General features: G+C 38.0%; 1 protein-coding gene across 1 annotated transcript in view; it reads left to right on the top strand.

The window, feature by feature from the left end:
• ADAM23 (ADAM metallopeptidase domain 23) overlaps positions 1–15,686 on the top strand; it is a 159,424-nt gene that overhangs the window by 62,955 nt on the left and 80,783 nt on the right. The window contains exon 4 of the mRNA XM_019652957.1: positions 13,749–13,812. Within this exon, the coding sequence (XP_019508502.1) occupies positions 13,749–13,812 (64 nt within the window). The remainder of the gene's footprint in view (positions 1–13,748; positions 13,813–15,686) is intronic.

The raw sequence follows: 15,686 nt of genomic DNA, 5'->3' as shown, positions 1-15,686 counted from the left end.
ACTCTTGAGTGAGCTCTTAACCAACTGAGCCACTCGGCCGGCCCCTCAAATGAAGATTTTAAACAGTGGGATAATGTGGGAGTGGGTTAGGGAAGACTTGTGTGTGCATTATGAATTCATAAATATGTTTGTTAGTGATTATCAAAACAACTGAGATTACTATTTTCCAGTCATGGCAGTTTTGGTAATTGAAAACAGGATTTCTTTAAAAAAATCAAATTTAGGTTTGTAGATGATTCCAGTGAAGAGTATGGGATTGCATCACTTGCCATTTTGTTCTGAAAGCAATTATTTGCCATGGCAGCGCTGTCTATGAGGTTTACTTAACTTTGCTCCACCCGCATCCTTCACTTGTTTTTAATGTAATTCCAGGGAAAATCAGTGGCTGGAAGGATTTTGCTTATGTCACCCCTTTAGTCTTTTGTTCCTTTAGCTCTCTAGTTTGAGAGTTAAATGTTTTGATAATAAAGTCATGTATCGTTCAAATACTGCCAGATCTATTATATTTTATTACATGTCTGAACTTTTCTTTTCCATATTTTGATATCTTCCAAGAACTTCTTTTTCCTTTTTAAGTTTTACTCTCTTAATAGAAATGGACTCTTACATGAACACTGGAGTCTAAAAATGGCCTAATAAGCCTGCTATTTTTAGAGAAGGAGAAAGTTCTTTGCCTTTTGTTCTCTCTGTGCTTTTCACCTCCCACCATGTTCTTTAGAGTATTTTCACCTCTGGTCTTAGTAGTGACCGCTTTTGAATTCTAAATGCCCTTTTTTTTCTCAGTCCATTTCTGCCTCAATTTGTCTCCTACTCAAATTTTTTAATGTCAGGATTGAACTGGGCTCTCCTATTTCTCTTACTTATAGATATTTTGGATTCTTTTTTCTCTAATTTATTAAAGTTATGAAATACACACATAAAGGAATGGAAATGTATTTTTACAGTTTAAAGAAAAATAATACAATGGACATTTATATATACCCACTGTCCAAGTTGAGATATAGGACATTACTATTGTCTTAGGAGCTCTCCTTGTGTCCCTCCACCGACACGTTTCCTGTCCCCTCATCCCCCACTCAGGTAACTGTTCATCCTAAAGCTTGTATAGATTTGAGATTTTTTTTACCCCCTTCAAAAAAAAAGGAAAAAGAAGAAAGAAAGAAAAATAGTAATAATAAGTAATAAGAGAATTTTCAGAAGAAAATAAAGATGTGGATGCATGTTTGTTCTATAGAAGAAAAATTTGTTTAGACTTGTAATAGAGGATTAACTCTCTTGAAAGGGTTCAGTTGTTTATACTGTTTTACTGAAATTAGAATTAGGGTAAAATGAAAGGTTCAAACATGTAACGAAGGTATTCAGTGGACTGTCACCCAACCGACTCTTGTTTGATGTTATAAGGAACACTTAGAAGTTTCCTATCTTGGTCTGTCATTTTGAGAGCACACAGCTTCTCTTTGTTTGCCTCATTGACTTCTGGTCCTGGAGGATATAAGACCAGCAGCATTTCCATGTCTTACTGTTTGTTATAGGTACTCCACTAAAAAATTTCTCTCTCTCTCTCTCTCTCTCTCTCTCTCACACACACACACACACACACACACACACACACACACACACACACCTTTCATAAAGCTCTAGGTAGGTGTTGAAACTGTAAAGAGGACTTCCCTTAGAGTAATCTATCACATCTGCTCTCATCCTTTATTCTTCTTTCAGCCATACGTTCCCACTGTTCATGGGATGATTGCCTGCAACTGGCATTTGACGTCACAGATACTTATCTATAAAAGATAGAGACAGAAAGTAGTCTGAGTCTCAAAAGTTTTCTTTCTGCGTCTGCCATGCCCTGTCTCTGGCCCCACCTTGCTTACCTAGGGGCTAAGCTCTGCTTGTAGGACAGTCAGCTTCCTGTGGATTCCTGGGTCCGGAGTGTGATGTGCCATTTGTCTCATCTTTTGTTTCTTCTGAGCTTCTTGGCTTGTTGACTCATCATAAACAAAACTTTCTTAGAATTCCCCCTCTGTGTAGGCCACAAGACCAAGAACTGTGGATATAACATAGCACCTGCTCTTTCTGTAGTATGGTAGTTTGGAGAATCTCATTTGTTTATCTGGTGTTCACATGCTGACATGATCTCTAGCCTCCATATGCATTTTACCTCCTGAATATTCTCTTGACCTAGAATTCAGACTATACCAGACTACTAGGTTCTGGATTTTGCTCTGAATATAGTTTACTCCATTTTTTACCCTTATTGCAAGTTGCCAAACTTGTTATGGCTTTCTTGGATATAAATTAATTCACTTAGGATCTTTCTCATTCCCCACCATCTCCAATCCTACCCACTCATGATCCTGGAACTTACTATTGATACTTAGTAAATTTGAGGCTATGGATCACATAGTTAATTGTTAGAATTTCCACCACAGTTCTAAAAATGTCTGGTTTCAGGATTGAACTAAAAATAGTTTTTCTGAAGGGACCTAAATAGGATAGTTTCTCCTTTTTTTCTGTGTCAGTCTCCCTGGGATTTGGCTGCTTCTAGAATCTTATAAAAGTTTTGCTTTTGGTCTAAACATTGAGAGGCACTTTACTGGTGAATGTGGGTAAGATTGTCTACATGGAATTAAAATTTTAAGACAACTTAATGAAAGTTGTTTGGCTGCAGGAAAAGTTCATTTATAAAAATTGTCTTAAATCTCTGATTTGTAGATCTCTTGTTCTGCTTTTTTCTATTACTGGCATATTATATACAATAAAGTAGAATAAGGTGTCTGTCTATAAATTATTTTAAATGACTTTTAAGATATAGTTAAGAGAATCAAGTACAAATAGTTAATGACCTTAGTAGCTTTTAAAAGATAAAAATTCAGTTTTAGTATTATTCAAAATGTTCAGACTGTATAATTAGTCTGAAATAGATTAAATCAGTAACCTGTAGTCCCTATTTTATACATGTTTTTCAAAGTGACATCAAATGTCATGAAATTTGCTTACCACAAGCTATTTATTCAGGATACGGACTTATTTTCCTCTGTTATCCTTGGTTTTTAGTATCTTTATGATACATGTGAGTATAACTTAAAGTTTTTGACTTATGTTTAGTTACAATCAAGAAACGGTTTTGTAATTATGTTGTCTGAGTTTTAACACACCACTTGAATAGGTTGGTGTTAACACAAATGTAGCTTTAGCAAATCTTGATCATTAAATTCCAGGTTAGTTTCTATGTAGAAGTGTTTTGTTCATTATTAATCTAACGTGTAGAAAGCGTTTATCACTTTACATGTCAGAAATTGAGGTGTTCTCTTTTAGTTGAGGTACATAGAGAAATATGTAGAATTAGAAAAAAAATGAGAAAGCAGCTCTTTACAGCGTACATCGAACATGAGTGGAACTGTTCTTTCAGCACCATTCTGGAAGCGGTTGACTTGAAATCTCAGTGTACTGTCCCAGTCTGTGGACAGTTGATCATTTGACAAAGCATGTAGCAAATGGATAAGACGTGTACGTTAATAACCCCCAAGTCCCAGCTTAGCACAGGTATATTTTTAGTATAGGAGATGATGGCAGTCATACTCACATTCACTATTTTAGACTTGGAAGTTTCCTCAGAGGTTCTATAATTCAACATTCCTGTTTTTGTAAGGAAGAAAACTTGTTCTACAATGTTAAGGACTTCTCCAAGATATCAGAGACAATTGGTGTCATAGTCAGGCTCAGAATTGGATGTCTTGATTCCTATTTATCCATTTATTCATTGATTCATGTTCATTCGTTCAACCAACAAATAGCCCTGGATACCTGTTTAGTTCAGGAATTCTTCCATGACTGAGGATATAGCAGTGAGCAAAATGAAAAAGGTCCACTTAGCACTCTGATAAACTACATGGAATCTGAAAGCCCACACATTGGAAAAAATACCCTTTCCATAGAAGCTACAACTGAATGGGAGATTCCATCATTTTCAGAAGTCTGTTACCTTGTTATTATTTTGAAATGGTACATAATTTGAAACAATGAAAATCCTTTTTGGCTAGAGAAATTAGGTGGCCTTCAGGCAAATCGTGACTTTATTTATTTATTTATTTATAACAAAGAAAGGCCCAGTGAATAATTTTTTGATGCCATGAAATGTATTTATAAGGTGGGTGATACATTTGAAGATCATTTTTCTAAATGGTAATTAAAAAATCAGTGCATTTTGTATGATAATCATTGTGTACTTGTTTGAAGAAATCATTAAACAGTTCTCTTTTTTCTTCCTCCTCTTTTTTTGCTATGTTGTGCTCTTTTCTGCCATATTGGTTTGCTGTTACTGCAGTATGTTTTTAATTGCTGCATTGGGGTAATTTTTTAAACATATCTAATATTTAGGAAGGACCATGGTTTATTTTCTCTGAACGCCCCTGTGTTATACGTATGAAGGACACGTGATTGCACAGTGTTGTTTTCTGCCTCGTATGGAGACATCTAGAGTGACAACTTCAAATGCCTTTTCTTTTTATAGGGCTGTGCAGACTTGCCTTCAGTCTGTCTTGTGGGGCTTGCTCTGCAGAGGACTTGGGACTCAGTTCAGCCAGCAGATACCATGAACACTCAGGCTGTGGCAGCACAAGGGATTAAAGGTTTAGACACCTAGGTAGGATAAAAAGAGAGGAAAAGAACACATCAAAGAGAATTGTGGTTGTTCTTACTCTTCATTGAAACACCATAAAATTGCAGAGTTCATACTAGCATTTGCATAACAAGTTTTAGGACAAATATCTCTAATTTACAGTAAAAAATAATTAAAGAAATGGAAACATTTAAGTAAAAACTAAGTAATCTTTCATTTTTGTTAATCCTTACTTTGACTTTCATTTGCTTTATTTTTCCCCTCTCATTTTGTCTTCAGCCTTTAATTGAATGAGTGAAGGAAAGTTAAAGCTACAGGTTTTCATATGTCGAAAGCCTTTTCTTAGCGTCTTTGCTGGTCTCTTGCCATTCTCTCCTGCTGCTAGCATTAATTACTTTGCAGATGGCTCTAATTGACCCAGTAAAAGAACCTTATCTGTGTTCAGCCCTTCCTAGGCCCTAAAATCTGCGATTTCTGAGGACACAGATGTAGTTCTTGCTCTCAGCTCTTATAAAGAGGAGAGCCATGTTTGGTCTTCCAAGTTCTGAGTTCCTGATCTAGAGTGCCCTTTATTTTCACAGTTCCAACTCCTTGGTTAAACCTGTGTACTGCCTGGTCCCAGGCCCTGCCTGTGTAACACCATCCCCCCTATGACTGATATCCTGGCCCAAATGGATTCTAGCTGTTCCCTGAATATGCCTGTCAATCTTTTCCTGTCTCATGGGTTTGCACACTCTGGTCTTTCCTGCCTATTTTTCCCTGGCCATATTTTGTCCTGAACCTGCCCTGGCCCTGCTTTCTTTTTGACAAGTTCCTGATTATCTTAGTGTAAACTAATTACGCTTTTGGAGCAGGTTGATATTTTGATACTTATGATAATAGGATACATGCTGCCTTGTCTTATTTTAGCCATGAGATTATAATCACCTTGAGGGTAGGGACTGTGTTTTATTTCTTTTCCTGTCCTCACCCCAACAACTCCTCCAGGTGTTCAAGAAATGTTGGTAGCACTGAGTTGAGGGGAGCTGGCCTAACCAGAAAAATGAGAGAAGTAGGGAGTTCTTGTCCTAGGAGGAAGAGAGTCATTTCTTTTGGATGAGGTTACCAGAAGACAAGGTTGATAATAATGGATCTATATCCATTTCCTACAGTTCCACTATGTGTGATGCCTGGTTTAATAATTGTATAAATAAATATTGGGCAGAACAGAAGAGAACCTGGATTAGCAATATTTAACAAATTATTGGGTTGTCAGAAAAGTCATGACGCATTTTTGCAGCGAAAAACATAGAAAAAATACATCATGACTTTTCCGACAACCCAATATAATATTATTATCTTTGAGAATTGTGCATCAAAGCATTTCAGTTTTGCATAGCTGTTCAAAAGGTATGCCATCTTTATTTGGATGCAGTTTATTTTGCATTTAAACATTTTTGTTTCATGACATATGGGGGTAAAACCACCTATGTGAGAGTAACTACAATTCTATCATAGAGGAATTTCAAAATTACAGGTATACTTGCAGATACTGGTAGCCACACTAGGAATGTGCTAGCCACTTCATATGGTCTGGGTTAAAAGCTGGAGAGGAGAAATTAAACAGTTTTCATTTTTATTTAATTAAAGATGTTTCTATTGATGCCACCTTCTCCGAAGAGAACTCTTAATTGGCTATTCTTATTGGCTAATCGAACCAGCTTGAGTGGGAGTCCTCAGCTTTTACCTGTTCTTATTATTCTAGAGTGTTCTTAACTGTATTACAGTGCATGGGGCCATCATTTATGATATGTAGGAGTGCCTACACATTAAAATTTCTACTGCCACCTCTTATGTGGTTTAGGAACTCATTAAGTTTTCATTGTGACCCTCCAGGAAGCTTACACCCCTACGTCCTGCTTGTGCTAGGAGTGTTGTCCACCTGCAGCTCTGCTCCTGTGAAATATGCCCACATTCCCCAGCCCTTGCCTTGCATGCCATCTTTGACTTAACACAAAGCTTCAGTTCAACCTATAATTACTTTCACCCACTTATCATTTCTGCACTCTTAAATCCCAGCTTCTCCAGGTCTACAATATTTGAACACAGCTTAAAATTCTTACTGTATTGTTTACACCCAAAGGATGTAATATTTTCTAGTTGAAACAACTTTTGGTATAAAATTTGTTTTAGGTGGAATGAGTCCAACTTTTTCTTAAAACGAGAAAAGTGGTGATTGAAACATCGTTTTACTTTTTAAGTCTATTGTTTTCAAAAAGGAAAACAATATGATAGAAGGCTTATCATAATGTACTGAGTTTACATTTTGTGTCTCTCTTCATTACTACTTGTAGTAAGTATTTAATGGATTAAAGATACGTGTATAAAAGGAAAAAAGAGAAGCTCATAGCATACGGAGGGAATGGGCGTGGTGCTTCGTTGTACAGTGCTGTTAGGCTTGAAGCCCCATGGAGTTGAGAATATCCACAGTGACAGCATTTGTTGTCATTAAATGGACAAATGTGAGACCTGGTGGGGGAGGGTGGCAGGAGATTTCCTGTGTGAATCTGTTAGGGCCGTTTGGGATGATCAAGGTTCCCAATATTGAGAAGTTAAACACTATCAAACAGACGATGACCACTATGAATTTCCATTATGAAAATGGACATTAGTGGCACTCCTTTTTTTCTAGACATAATTTTTCATTCTTCGTTCACATAAATGTTGACTTCTGTTCCAGTTCCACTTTAAACACAGATGGAAACTAACCTATGTGTTTTACTGCTGAGAATTGAATTACGGCATTTGTGCTACTGTTTACTCAAGAACAAAGACATTGTCTGTCAAGGAGCATGGCTGGGCAGGACCCGATAAGCCCAGGGTATTATAGTGAACATGGATTCATGGCTTCCCAGCTTCCACATCTTGGACTACTGTCTTCTGTCCCAATATCTACTTCCTGTTATGTGTGGAGAGAGGGAACCTACGGTGCTTACTCAAGGTTGTTGTAAAACAGTGGCATGTAAACCATAATCACAGAACCAAAAAGCAACTAGAGAACAAGACATACTCACAGACTGCTTGCTTAGTAGCAGCTTAGCTTTGGGGTACTTTTCACCTCATAGACAAGCCTGAGCTTCCATGTAGAACTTGATGTTTGCATGTTAAATTTCACCTTCAGGTAGGGTAACCATATGTCCCAGTTTCCCCAGACAGTCTTTCCTGATTTATGTCTGTTGTCCTGGCATAATTATTAATATGCATCTTTTCACTTCCAGAAATGGCCTGATTTGGATGATAAATTATATGGCCACCCAGTTGTTAAGCCCTGATGCTTGCTACTCTTCTAGATTTTCCCTAGTTCTGCTGGTGAAGCAGTGCCCTGTTGGCTTCTAGGTCCCTTCAGAAGAGCTTGTTGTGCCCCTAGCTACCCACTCAGTGTCCTAATCAGGTATAGACTGAGGGATCAACAGATTAATTTCAGTGAATGTAGATTTCAGAACTGGAAGGGACTTCTAGAGACTAGTATGTTGACTATTTCTTACAAGGAAGTAAATAATTTTTAACTCACGTGAACAGATGGTTTCCTTCCTTGTGATCCAGTGTATGTCTTTTCTAGTCATCTTCCTTATAGCCCAAGGCCCTGTTATCTATGTCATCACATTCTGAACAATTTAGTTTGCTTGAATAGCACACTCATAGCCTTTCATGACAAGGTTATCCCCAAAGAAAGCATATGGTCCTTTCTTCAAAGCATGGGATTTAAGTTACTTTTCAAAAAACTAGAAGTTGTTCACCCTTCCTGGTTAGTAAGTTTTCTAGGCATTAGAGATTCTTGGTAAGTAATCTGAGATTCAACACTATAAAATTTTATCTCTTACTCACATTATGTTGTTTTTTTTTCATTTGTTTAACATTTTAAGATCAGCGGTTTTTTAAAATTAAAATTTATTGAGAGTGACAATGGTTGGTAAAATTACATAGGTTTCAGATATACAATTCTGTAATACATTATCTATATATCACATTGTGTGTTCACCACTCAGAGTTGTTCTTCTTCCATCACCATATATTTGATCCCCTTTACCCTCTTCTACCACCCCTCTCCCCTCTTACCGGTAACTGCTGAACTATTGTCTGTGTCTATGAGTTTTATTTCTTTATTTGTTTGTCTTCTTCCTTTGTTGCTTTTTGTTTTATATCCCACATATCAGCGAAGTCATATGGTTCTCAGCTTTTTCTGTCTGACTTATTTCGCTTAGCATAATCATCTCAAGATCCATCCATGTTGTCACAAATGGCACTATTTCATCTTTTCTTATGGCAGAGTAGTATTCCATTGTGTATATATACCACATCTTTTTTATCCGGTCATCTATCTAAGGACACTTTGGTTGTTTTCATGTCTTGGCCACTGTAAATAAAGCTGCAGTGGACATCAGAGCACATATATCTTTACAGATAACTGTTTTCAGATTTTTGGGGTATATACCCAGGAGAGGAATTGCTGGGTCATATAGCAATTCTATTGTTAATTGTTTGAGGAACCTCCACACTGCCTTCCATAACAGCTGCACCAATCTGCATTCCCACCAACAGTGTATGAAAGTTCCTTTTTCTCCACTGCCTTCCTAACACTTATTATTTGTTTTGATAATAGCCATTCCAACTGGTGTGAAGTGATACCGCATTGTGGTTTTTATTTGCATTTTTCTGATGGTCAGTGATGTTAAGCATCTTTTCATATGTCTATTGGCTATATGTATGTCCTTTTTGGAGAAATGTCTATTCATATCCTCTACCCATTTTTAAAATTGGATTGTTTGTTTTTTGTTGTTGTTGTTGAGTTGTGTGAGAACCACAAAAGACCCCAAATAGCCAAAGCAATGCTAAGAAAAAAGAATAATGCTGTGGAAGTATCACACTCCCTGACTTCAGCTTGTACTATAAAACAACAATTATTAAAACAGCATGGTATTGGCAGAGAAACAGACACACCGACCAATAGAATAGAATTGATAAGCCAGAAATAAACCCACATAAATATAGACAGATAGTTTTCAACGAAGTAGCCAAAAACATACAATGGAGAAAAGAAAGCCTCTTCAATAAATGGTGCTGGGAGAATTGGAAAGCCACATGCAAAAGAATGAAACTAGACTGCTATCTGTCACCATGTACCAAAATTAACTTTATGGTCTAATACAAGTTGAGTAGCTCTCCTAGAAGACACTTCTCCAAACAATGATGTAGGAAACTAGGCTGCATCAGTCTTGTAGCAATGCCATTTGGGTCATGTGGCTTCCAGGGATGACATGAAAGCAAGAGCTTGAGTAATCTATGCATGGATTTTAATGGTCACACTAGAGTGGCAGACATCACCTCTCCCCATATTTCATGAGCCACGATTCAATTTCTTGGCCCCAACCTGACTTCTGGGGAAGCTGTGAAATGTAGTCTTACTGTGCCAGGAAGGGGAAAGTGAAATGGGATATGGTGGATACACAGATTATTAATATTTCTGCCACAGTTCTCTGTATTGATCTCATTCTTGGCTCATTTGCTATGTTTTAACAGTCTCACCATTCCAGCATCTTCAAGGTGCTTACCCTTGTCCTTCATATTTTGAGTACAATCACATTCAGTCTGACTCTACAGTTTGTGTTATTTCACAACCTCCATGGTGCAGATTGATCATGAAGGTGCAGAGTAAGTAGGTTCAGGAGTGTCCTTATTCCATTCTTCCCTTTCCTTCCACCTTGCCTGGAACTTCCACCCTACATTTATCTCTTTACTTCCAAAGGTCACTCTTTCATCAGATAACTTGCATGAGAAGCACTATGGTAGCCATGGTGTAGATAGGTTTCCTGTAACTTAAATGATTAGAAAAAGGATGTTATTTCATAACTTAGCATGTTCAGAAATTCCCTTTTATCTGTTCCTGCAATTTATTAGACAACTCAGAACTAACCAAATCCCCATTGGCTGATCAACAAAGTGAAATGACAGTGTATGCTTGGGACCATAACTGCTAAATGGATCAGTATTGGCATGTCAGAACATTTTGTTTCCAACAGGAAATACTACTAGGGAAACCACAGAGAGCAGAGGGGAGGAAAGGCCTTGCAGTGCACGGGCAGGCAGAGATGGCCAGACAACTCACCTTCAGGCACACACAGATACAAATTACCTGGTCCATCTCTGCTGGGGCTAGCTGGAGACGCACCACTGCAAATTAACTATTCAGTTCTTTCTTTCCAGTGGTACTTGTCCATCACTGAAAGGTCTCCTATTTCAAAATTACTTCAAGACTTTTATAATTAATTAGATTACATTTCTGTTGGCATTAGTTCACTTTAAGGGAGATTACAAAGATATTTTAGGATGAGATGACTAAGGTCATGCATTTGCGCTGATTTGCTTATTTTCAATTTCAGAGAATTACATTCTTCATCCCAACTTCCTAGCACATGGTGTGGGCCTGGCATCTAGTACATGTGGGTAGGTGTTTGCTCACTCAGCGAATGTGGATTAGACTTACTATGCGCTAGGCATCATGCCAGGTGCTAGAGACACTGTGATAAGCAAAGGAAACAGTTTTAAAGGAGGGATTGCTGTGGCAAATGGAGACATTTATAGGAGGTGGGAGAGTGGAGTGGTGCGGTGATGGGGAACATGCGGGTATAGTGCTATTTTATGTCTATCTCAGTGTTTGTCACAGGCATCTGGAAAAGTAGCTATTTTTCTTCTTTAAGTTTCTCAAATGTAGGAGGCAATAGAAATAGGTATGTCCATTAGCTCCATGGGAGCGGGGGAAGAGGCCCTTTACAAAGGCAGCAATAGGATAATTAAAGTGACCTTTATCAGATTTGGCAATAATGGTTAGAATACGGTACTGTCTACCTTTGTAATTACAAGCAAAAGTAATAGTGAAAAAATAAATAAAAAGGAGACTTTTCTAGTCAGCTCTTAGGCGTGCTCCAGTAATTATGTGGTTGAGAATTTTGGAAATAATGAATTATCTGTAGAGAGAAGTAATTAGAATGCAGTTATTGAAACGTCTCTGGCTCTTGGTGTTGCGGACACATTCTTCAGAGACATGTTACTATTAACAGCCCTGTTTATGTGCATTCACAGTGCTGGCAGCAGACTTAATTAACTAGAAATGAAAGAAGTCTCTGCACCCTGTCAGGTATTCCCGAGTATATAGAGTGGAGAATTGTTATTACTTTGACTATTACATATATATATATATATATATATACACACACACACACACACACACACACACACACACACACACACACATATAGGGTTGTCGGGAAAGTCATGATGCATTTTTGCATTGAAAAACATAGAAAAATACGTCATGACTTTCCTGACGACCCAATATATATGTATATGTATACATATGTATATATATATATATATATATGTGTGTGTGTATTTATATGTACACATACACACATATATATATACACACACACACACATATATATTTAAAGGGAATGAGTAGATTTAGCATAATTTAGTTTCAAATATACAATCATCAATAGATACACATTTGATTAGTAATTCCAATAGAAAAACCTGCCTAAGGCGCCAGCCCCTGCCTCACTTCCGTTGTACAGCTTGTCCTTCGGCTCATACAGGAATCCGTGCTGGGTGCACACACGCAGCCTCCACACACCCTGCTGACTGGCGCTAAGACTGCCCCGGCCCTCCGCATTGGGTCGTATTAGAACCGCATCAGGTGCAACTCTCAAAATGATGCAAAATCACTGAGTCCTCCCATACTTCTGTTGAAGAGCTAGTGTCAAGATTTTCGAATAAGAAAACCTACTATTAGGCAGCATTATAGAAGATAAGGTGTCAGAGCAGGAGGGGCACCTGAGGAATCGTCTGCTCCAGGCTTTCCTTTTGCAGAAGAGGGAATGGAGACCTAAATGTAGGGCACACATCTGGCCCATAGTAGAACCTACTGTTGTCCTTCAGTTATCATTAGGATGATATGAGTTAATATTCTTCTGGTCTTTAGAACAGTGCCTAGGATATAGTAAGTGTTCAGGAAATGTGAGTTATCAGATGTTATCATTGTTTCTAGTGGCAGCCCAGTGCTCTCAGGAACCCCAGTGCTCTCACAGTCCAGGGCTCTTTCAGAGACTCATATTTTGTATTTTCCACATTGTGTAGGGAGAGGTGTGTTTGAAGAAGATGAGTTAAAATAAATACAGAAACAGCCTCAATGCCCATTATTGAGTGTGTGCTCAGTGCTGAGTTCTGGGCTAAGCATTGCATTACGTGTGTGTGTTTTCATTTAATCCTAACAATGTCGTGTGAGATTCATACTCTTTCTTTGTCTCCATGTGACTCATATAGAGGCTGAGTTGGGTAACTTGTCCATGGTCACACCACTATTAATGGGCTGGGCTAGGCTTAAATCCTACACTGTCTGACTTCAAAACCTATATTCTTAACTTATTTTATTTTAGGAGTTGGTAAAGTATGGCCCTTGGGCCAAATCAGCATTACCTGTTTTTTGTACAGTTCTCAAGCTAAGGGTGTTTATTTTTAAATAGTTTTAAACAATTAAAAAAGAATAATATTTCATGTTGCGTGAAAATTATGTGAAATTAAAATTTCAGTGGCCATAAATAAAATTTTATTGGGACACAGCCATGCTCATTTGTTTACAGTTTTGTGATACAATAGCAGAGCTGAGTAGTTGTGACAGAGTTCATGTGACCTAAAAAGCCTAAAGTATTGATACAACTGGCCTTTATTCTGTACTCTTTCTCAGTGATTATGTTTTATGAGATTCCAATTATTTAGAGCATTATAGTGGGATTTTAGAGGGCCTGTTTCCTCCTGTTATCTTGTTTTATTTGTTCCGTATTAATTAACATAGCAATCAAATGATGATTATCTATATCTTAAATTATCTATATCTTGTGTTTTTCAACAGATTGAGGAATGATTTGTTACTGGATAACACTGGAGACTTGATGATAACCTCTTTTGTACTTACTTGAACTGTCACTGTTTGTTTGTGGTGTACATGCCCCTCACATCCATTTATTGAGCTGATTATTTTTAAACCTCCAAATGTCTTGGATGCAGAAGTGACTCTGTTTTCTTTTCTTTGTAGTGGTTTGCTGTCTTCTGATTATGTGGAGATTCACTACAAAAACGGGAAACCACTGTACTCTAAGGTACGGTCGCCAGTGCACGGAAATCCTGCAGCATAAATATACTTAATCATAGAACTGTTCAGAGCACGCTGCATCGTTTTGATGTCTCTCTCAATAAACTCATCTGTCCTCTTATACAGGGCATGATTTTTAAATTTAAAATATATTTAAGATAAACTTATTAAAACTTATAAATACTTGCGATAACAGAGGTTCTGAATATTTAGGCCAATAAAGAAATTTTTATTGTTTTGGTTATACATACAGTATGTTATGTAAGTGAATGGTGTATACAGGGCTCCATATGAACATGAAGTAGTAGATAACCAGCCTCATGGTCCTAGAATCTGAACGATAAGCCTGGATGGGCTATTAGCATGAGTATTTAGTCCAAGTGTCCAAGTGACTTTGGTGCCTGAGAATGGCAGAGTACGGGGGAGGGGGACTGTGGGGAAGGAAGATTGAGGGAGCACTCTCCCTCTTAATCTTCACAATAATTCAGTGAGGAAGATATTATTATTCCTGTTGTACAAGGAAGAATTGGAGGCAGGGAGAAGGCAAATAAGCCTGCTCAGGGCCACCAAGCGTTGGAATATAAAGGTAATTGGGTACTTGATTTCCTTTAGTTGGAGATTTTGTACTCTTCATGGAGGATCAATAAGCAATAAGTGGACTTAGATTAAAATGTGAAAGAGATTATTTGTATGTCAGGAACACAGTGTTCTCCCCCAGTCAGGGTAAATATCTGTGGAATGGCTACATCCAGGACTCTGATCTGTAGGAAGTCCACAGAGTGCCATTGAGCCAGAGCAGTGTCCACGGATACCTCGGGCATGGGAGACGACACAGAGGGAAGCAAAACGAAGTAGGGAAACATTTTCAGATTGCTTTTTTTTAAATTGTTCACAAGCATTGTCACAAAAGTGGACCTTTCGTGTGTGGGCTTACTAGAGAGAACTGGGTTTGTCAGTCCAAAGCCTCGCAACAAGTATTTATAGGTGGTCTTAATTGCAAATACTTCCCAGAGGGCCATGGCATTGCTCAGGATTTATAACCGCCCAATTAACAGTGGGCACATTGATAATTTGATGAGTGTTCCAAACCTTTGAACTTTCTGCCCCAGATTAAGAAAGTCCATATTTTATTTTTACTAGTCGGTCCATTCTTGCCTTAGGCTGCATCTGGGGGGGTTGTTGAATCTCCCTAAAAGTTAACGCTGTAGAAAGTGAACAGAAATGCTAAATCAAGCCAGGAACGGTGCTTCCTGGCATTTGTACAAACCACAGCTTCTGTCAGCTGTGCTAGTGCCGGTAGCACTGCGGATGCTGAATCATGAGTCTGGAGTGGTGAAGATTGCATGAGAACTTTATAGACTCAGCAAATGAGCCACCTTTGCAGGCTGCAGTAACCTGATCCAAACTTCTCACTAAGAAGTTTAGTGAAATTTTTTTTTTAGAAGCAGGATAGCTAATTGGCCTCTAAAGGTCATTCGAGGTCCCCAAAGGAGGCCTTATCATTAATAAGACATGCCAAATCTCATTATCAGTTGTAACTAAAATTTTAAACAAAGGGTATTTCACCTCTGGCAAAAGAAGTGTTCATTGCAGTTTGTTCTTGTGTTCATTGGTTTTCTCTTGTTTTTGACCTATTTCTCTGAGCAGCTAATATGCCCAAATTTGCTTGCTTTATATATAATGAATTAAGGGCTACAGTTTGTTTTCCATGTCTCTCTCTCTCTCTCTCTCTCTCTCTCTCTCTCTCCCCTTTCTCCCCACCCCCCACCCCCCACCAAGACCAAGATGTTATGGTGTACACTCTCTTGTGTATCTTGTAGCAGGATTTCTTTTTTTTTATTATTATTATATTTTTTTATTGTTAGTTTCAGGTGTACAGAA

This window comes from Hipposideros armiger, unplaced genomic scaffold, assembly GCF_001890085.2.
Source record: "Hipposideros armiger isolate ML-2016 unplaced genomic scaffold, ASM189008v1 scaffold_190, whole genome shotgun sequence".
Classification (NCBI taxonomy): Eukaryota; Metazoa; Chordata; class Mammalia; order Chiroptera; family Hipposideridae; genus Hipposideros; species Hipposideros armiger.
The sequence above is the reverse complement of the archived record's forward strand: the minus strand, read 5'-3'. Positions and strand labels throughout refer to the sequence as shown.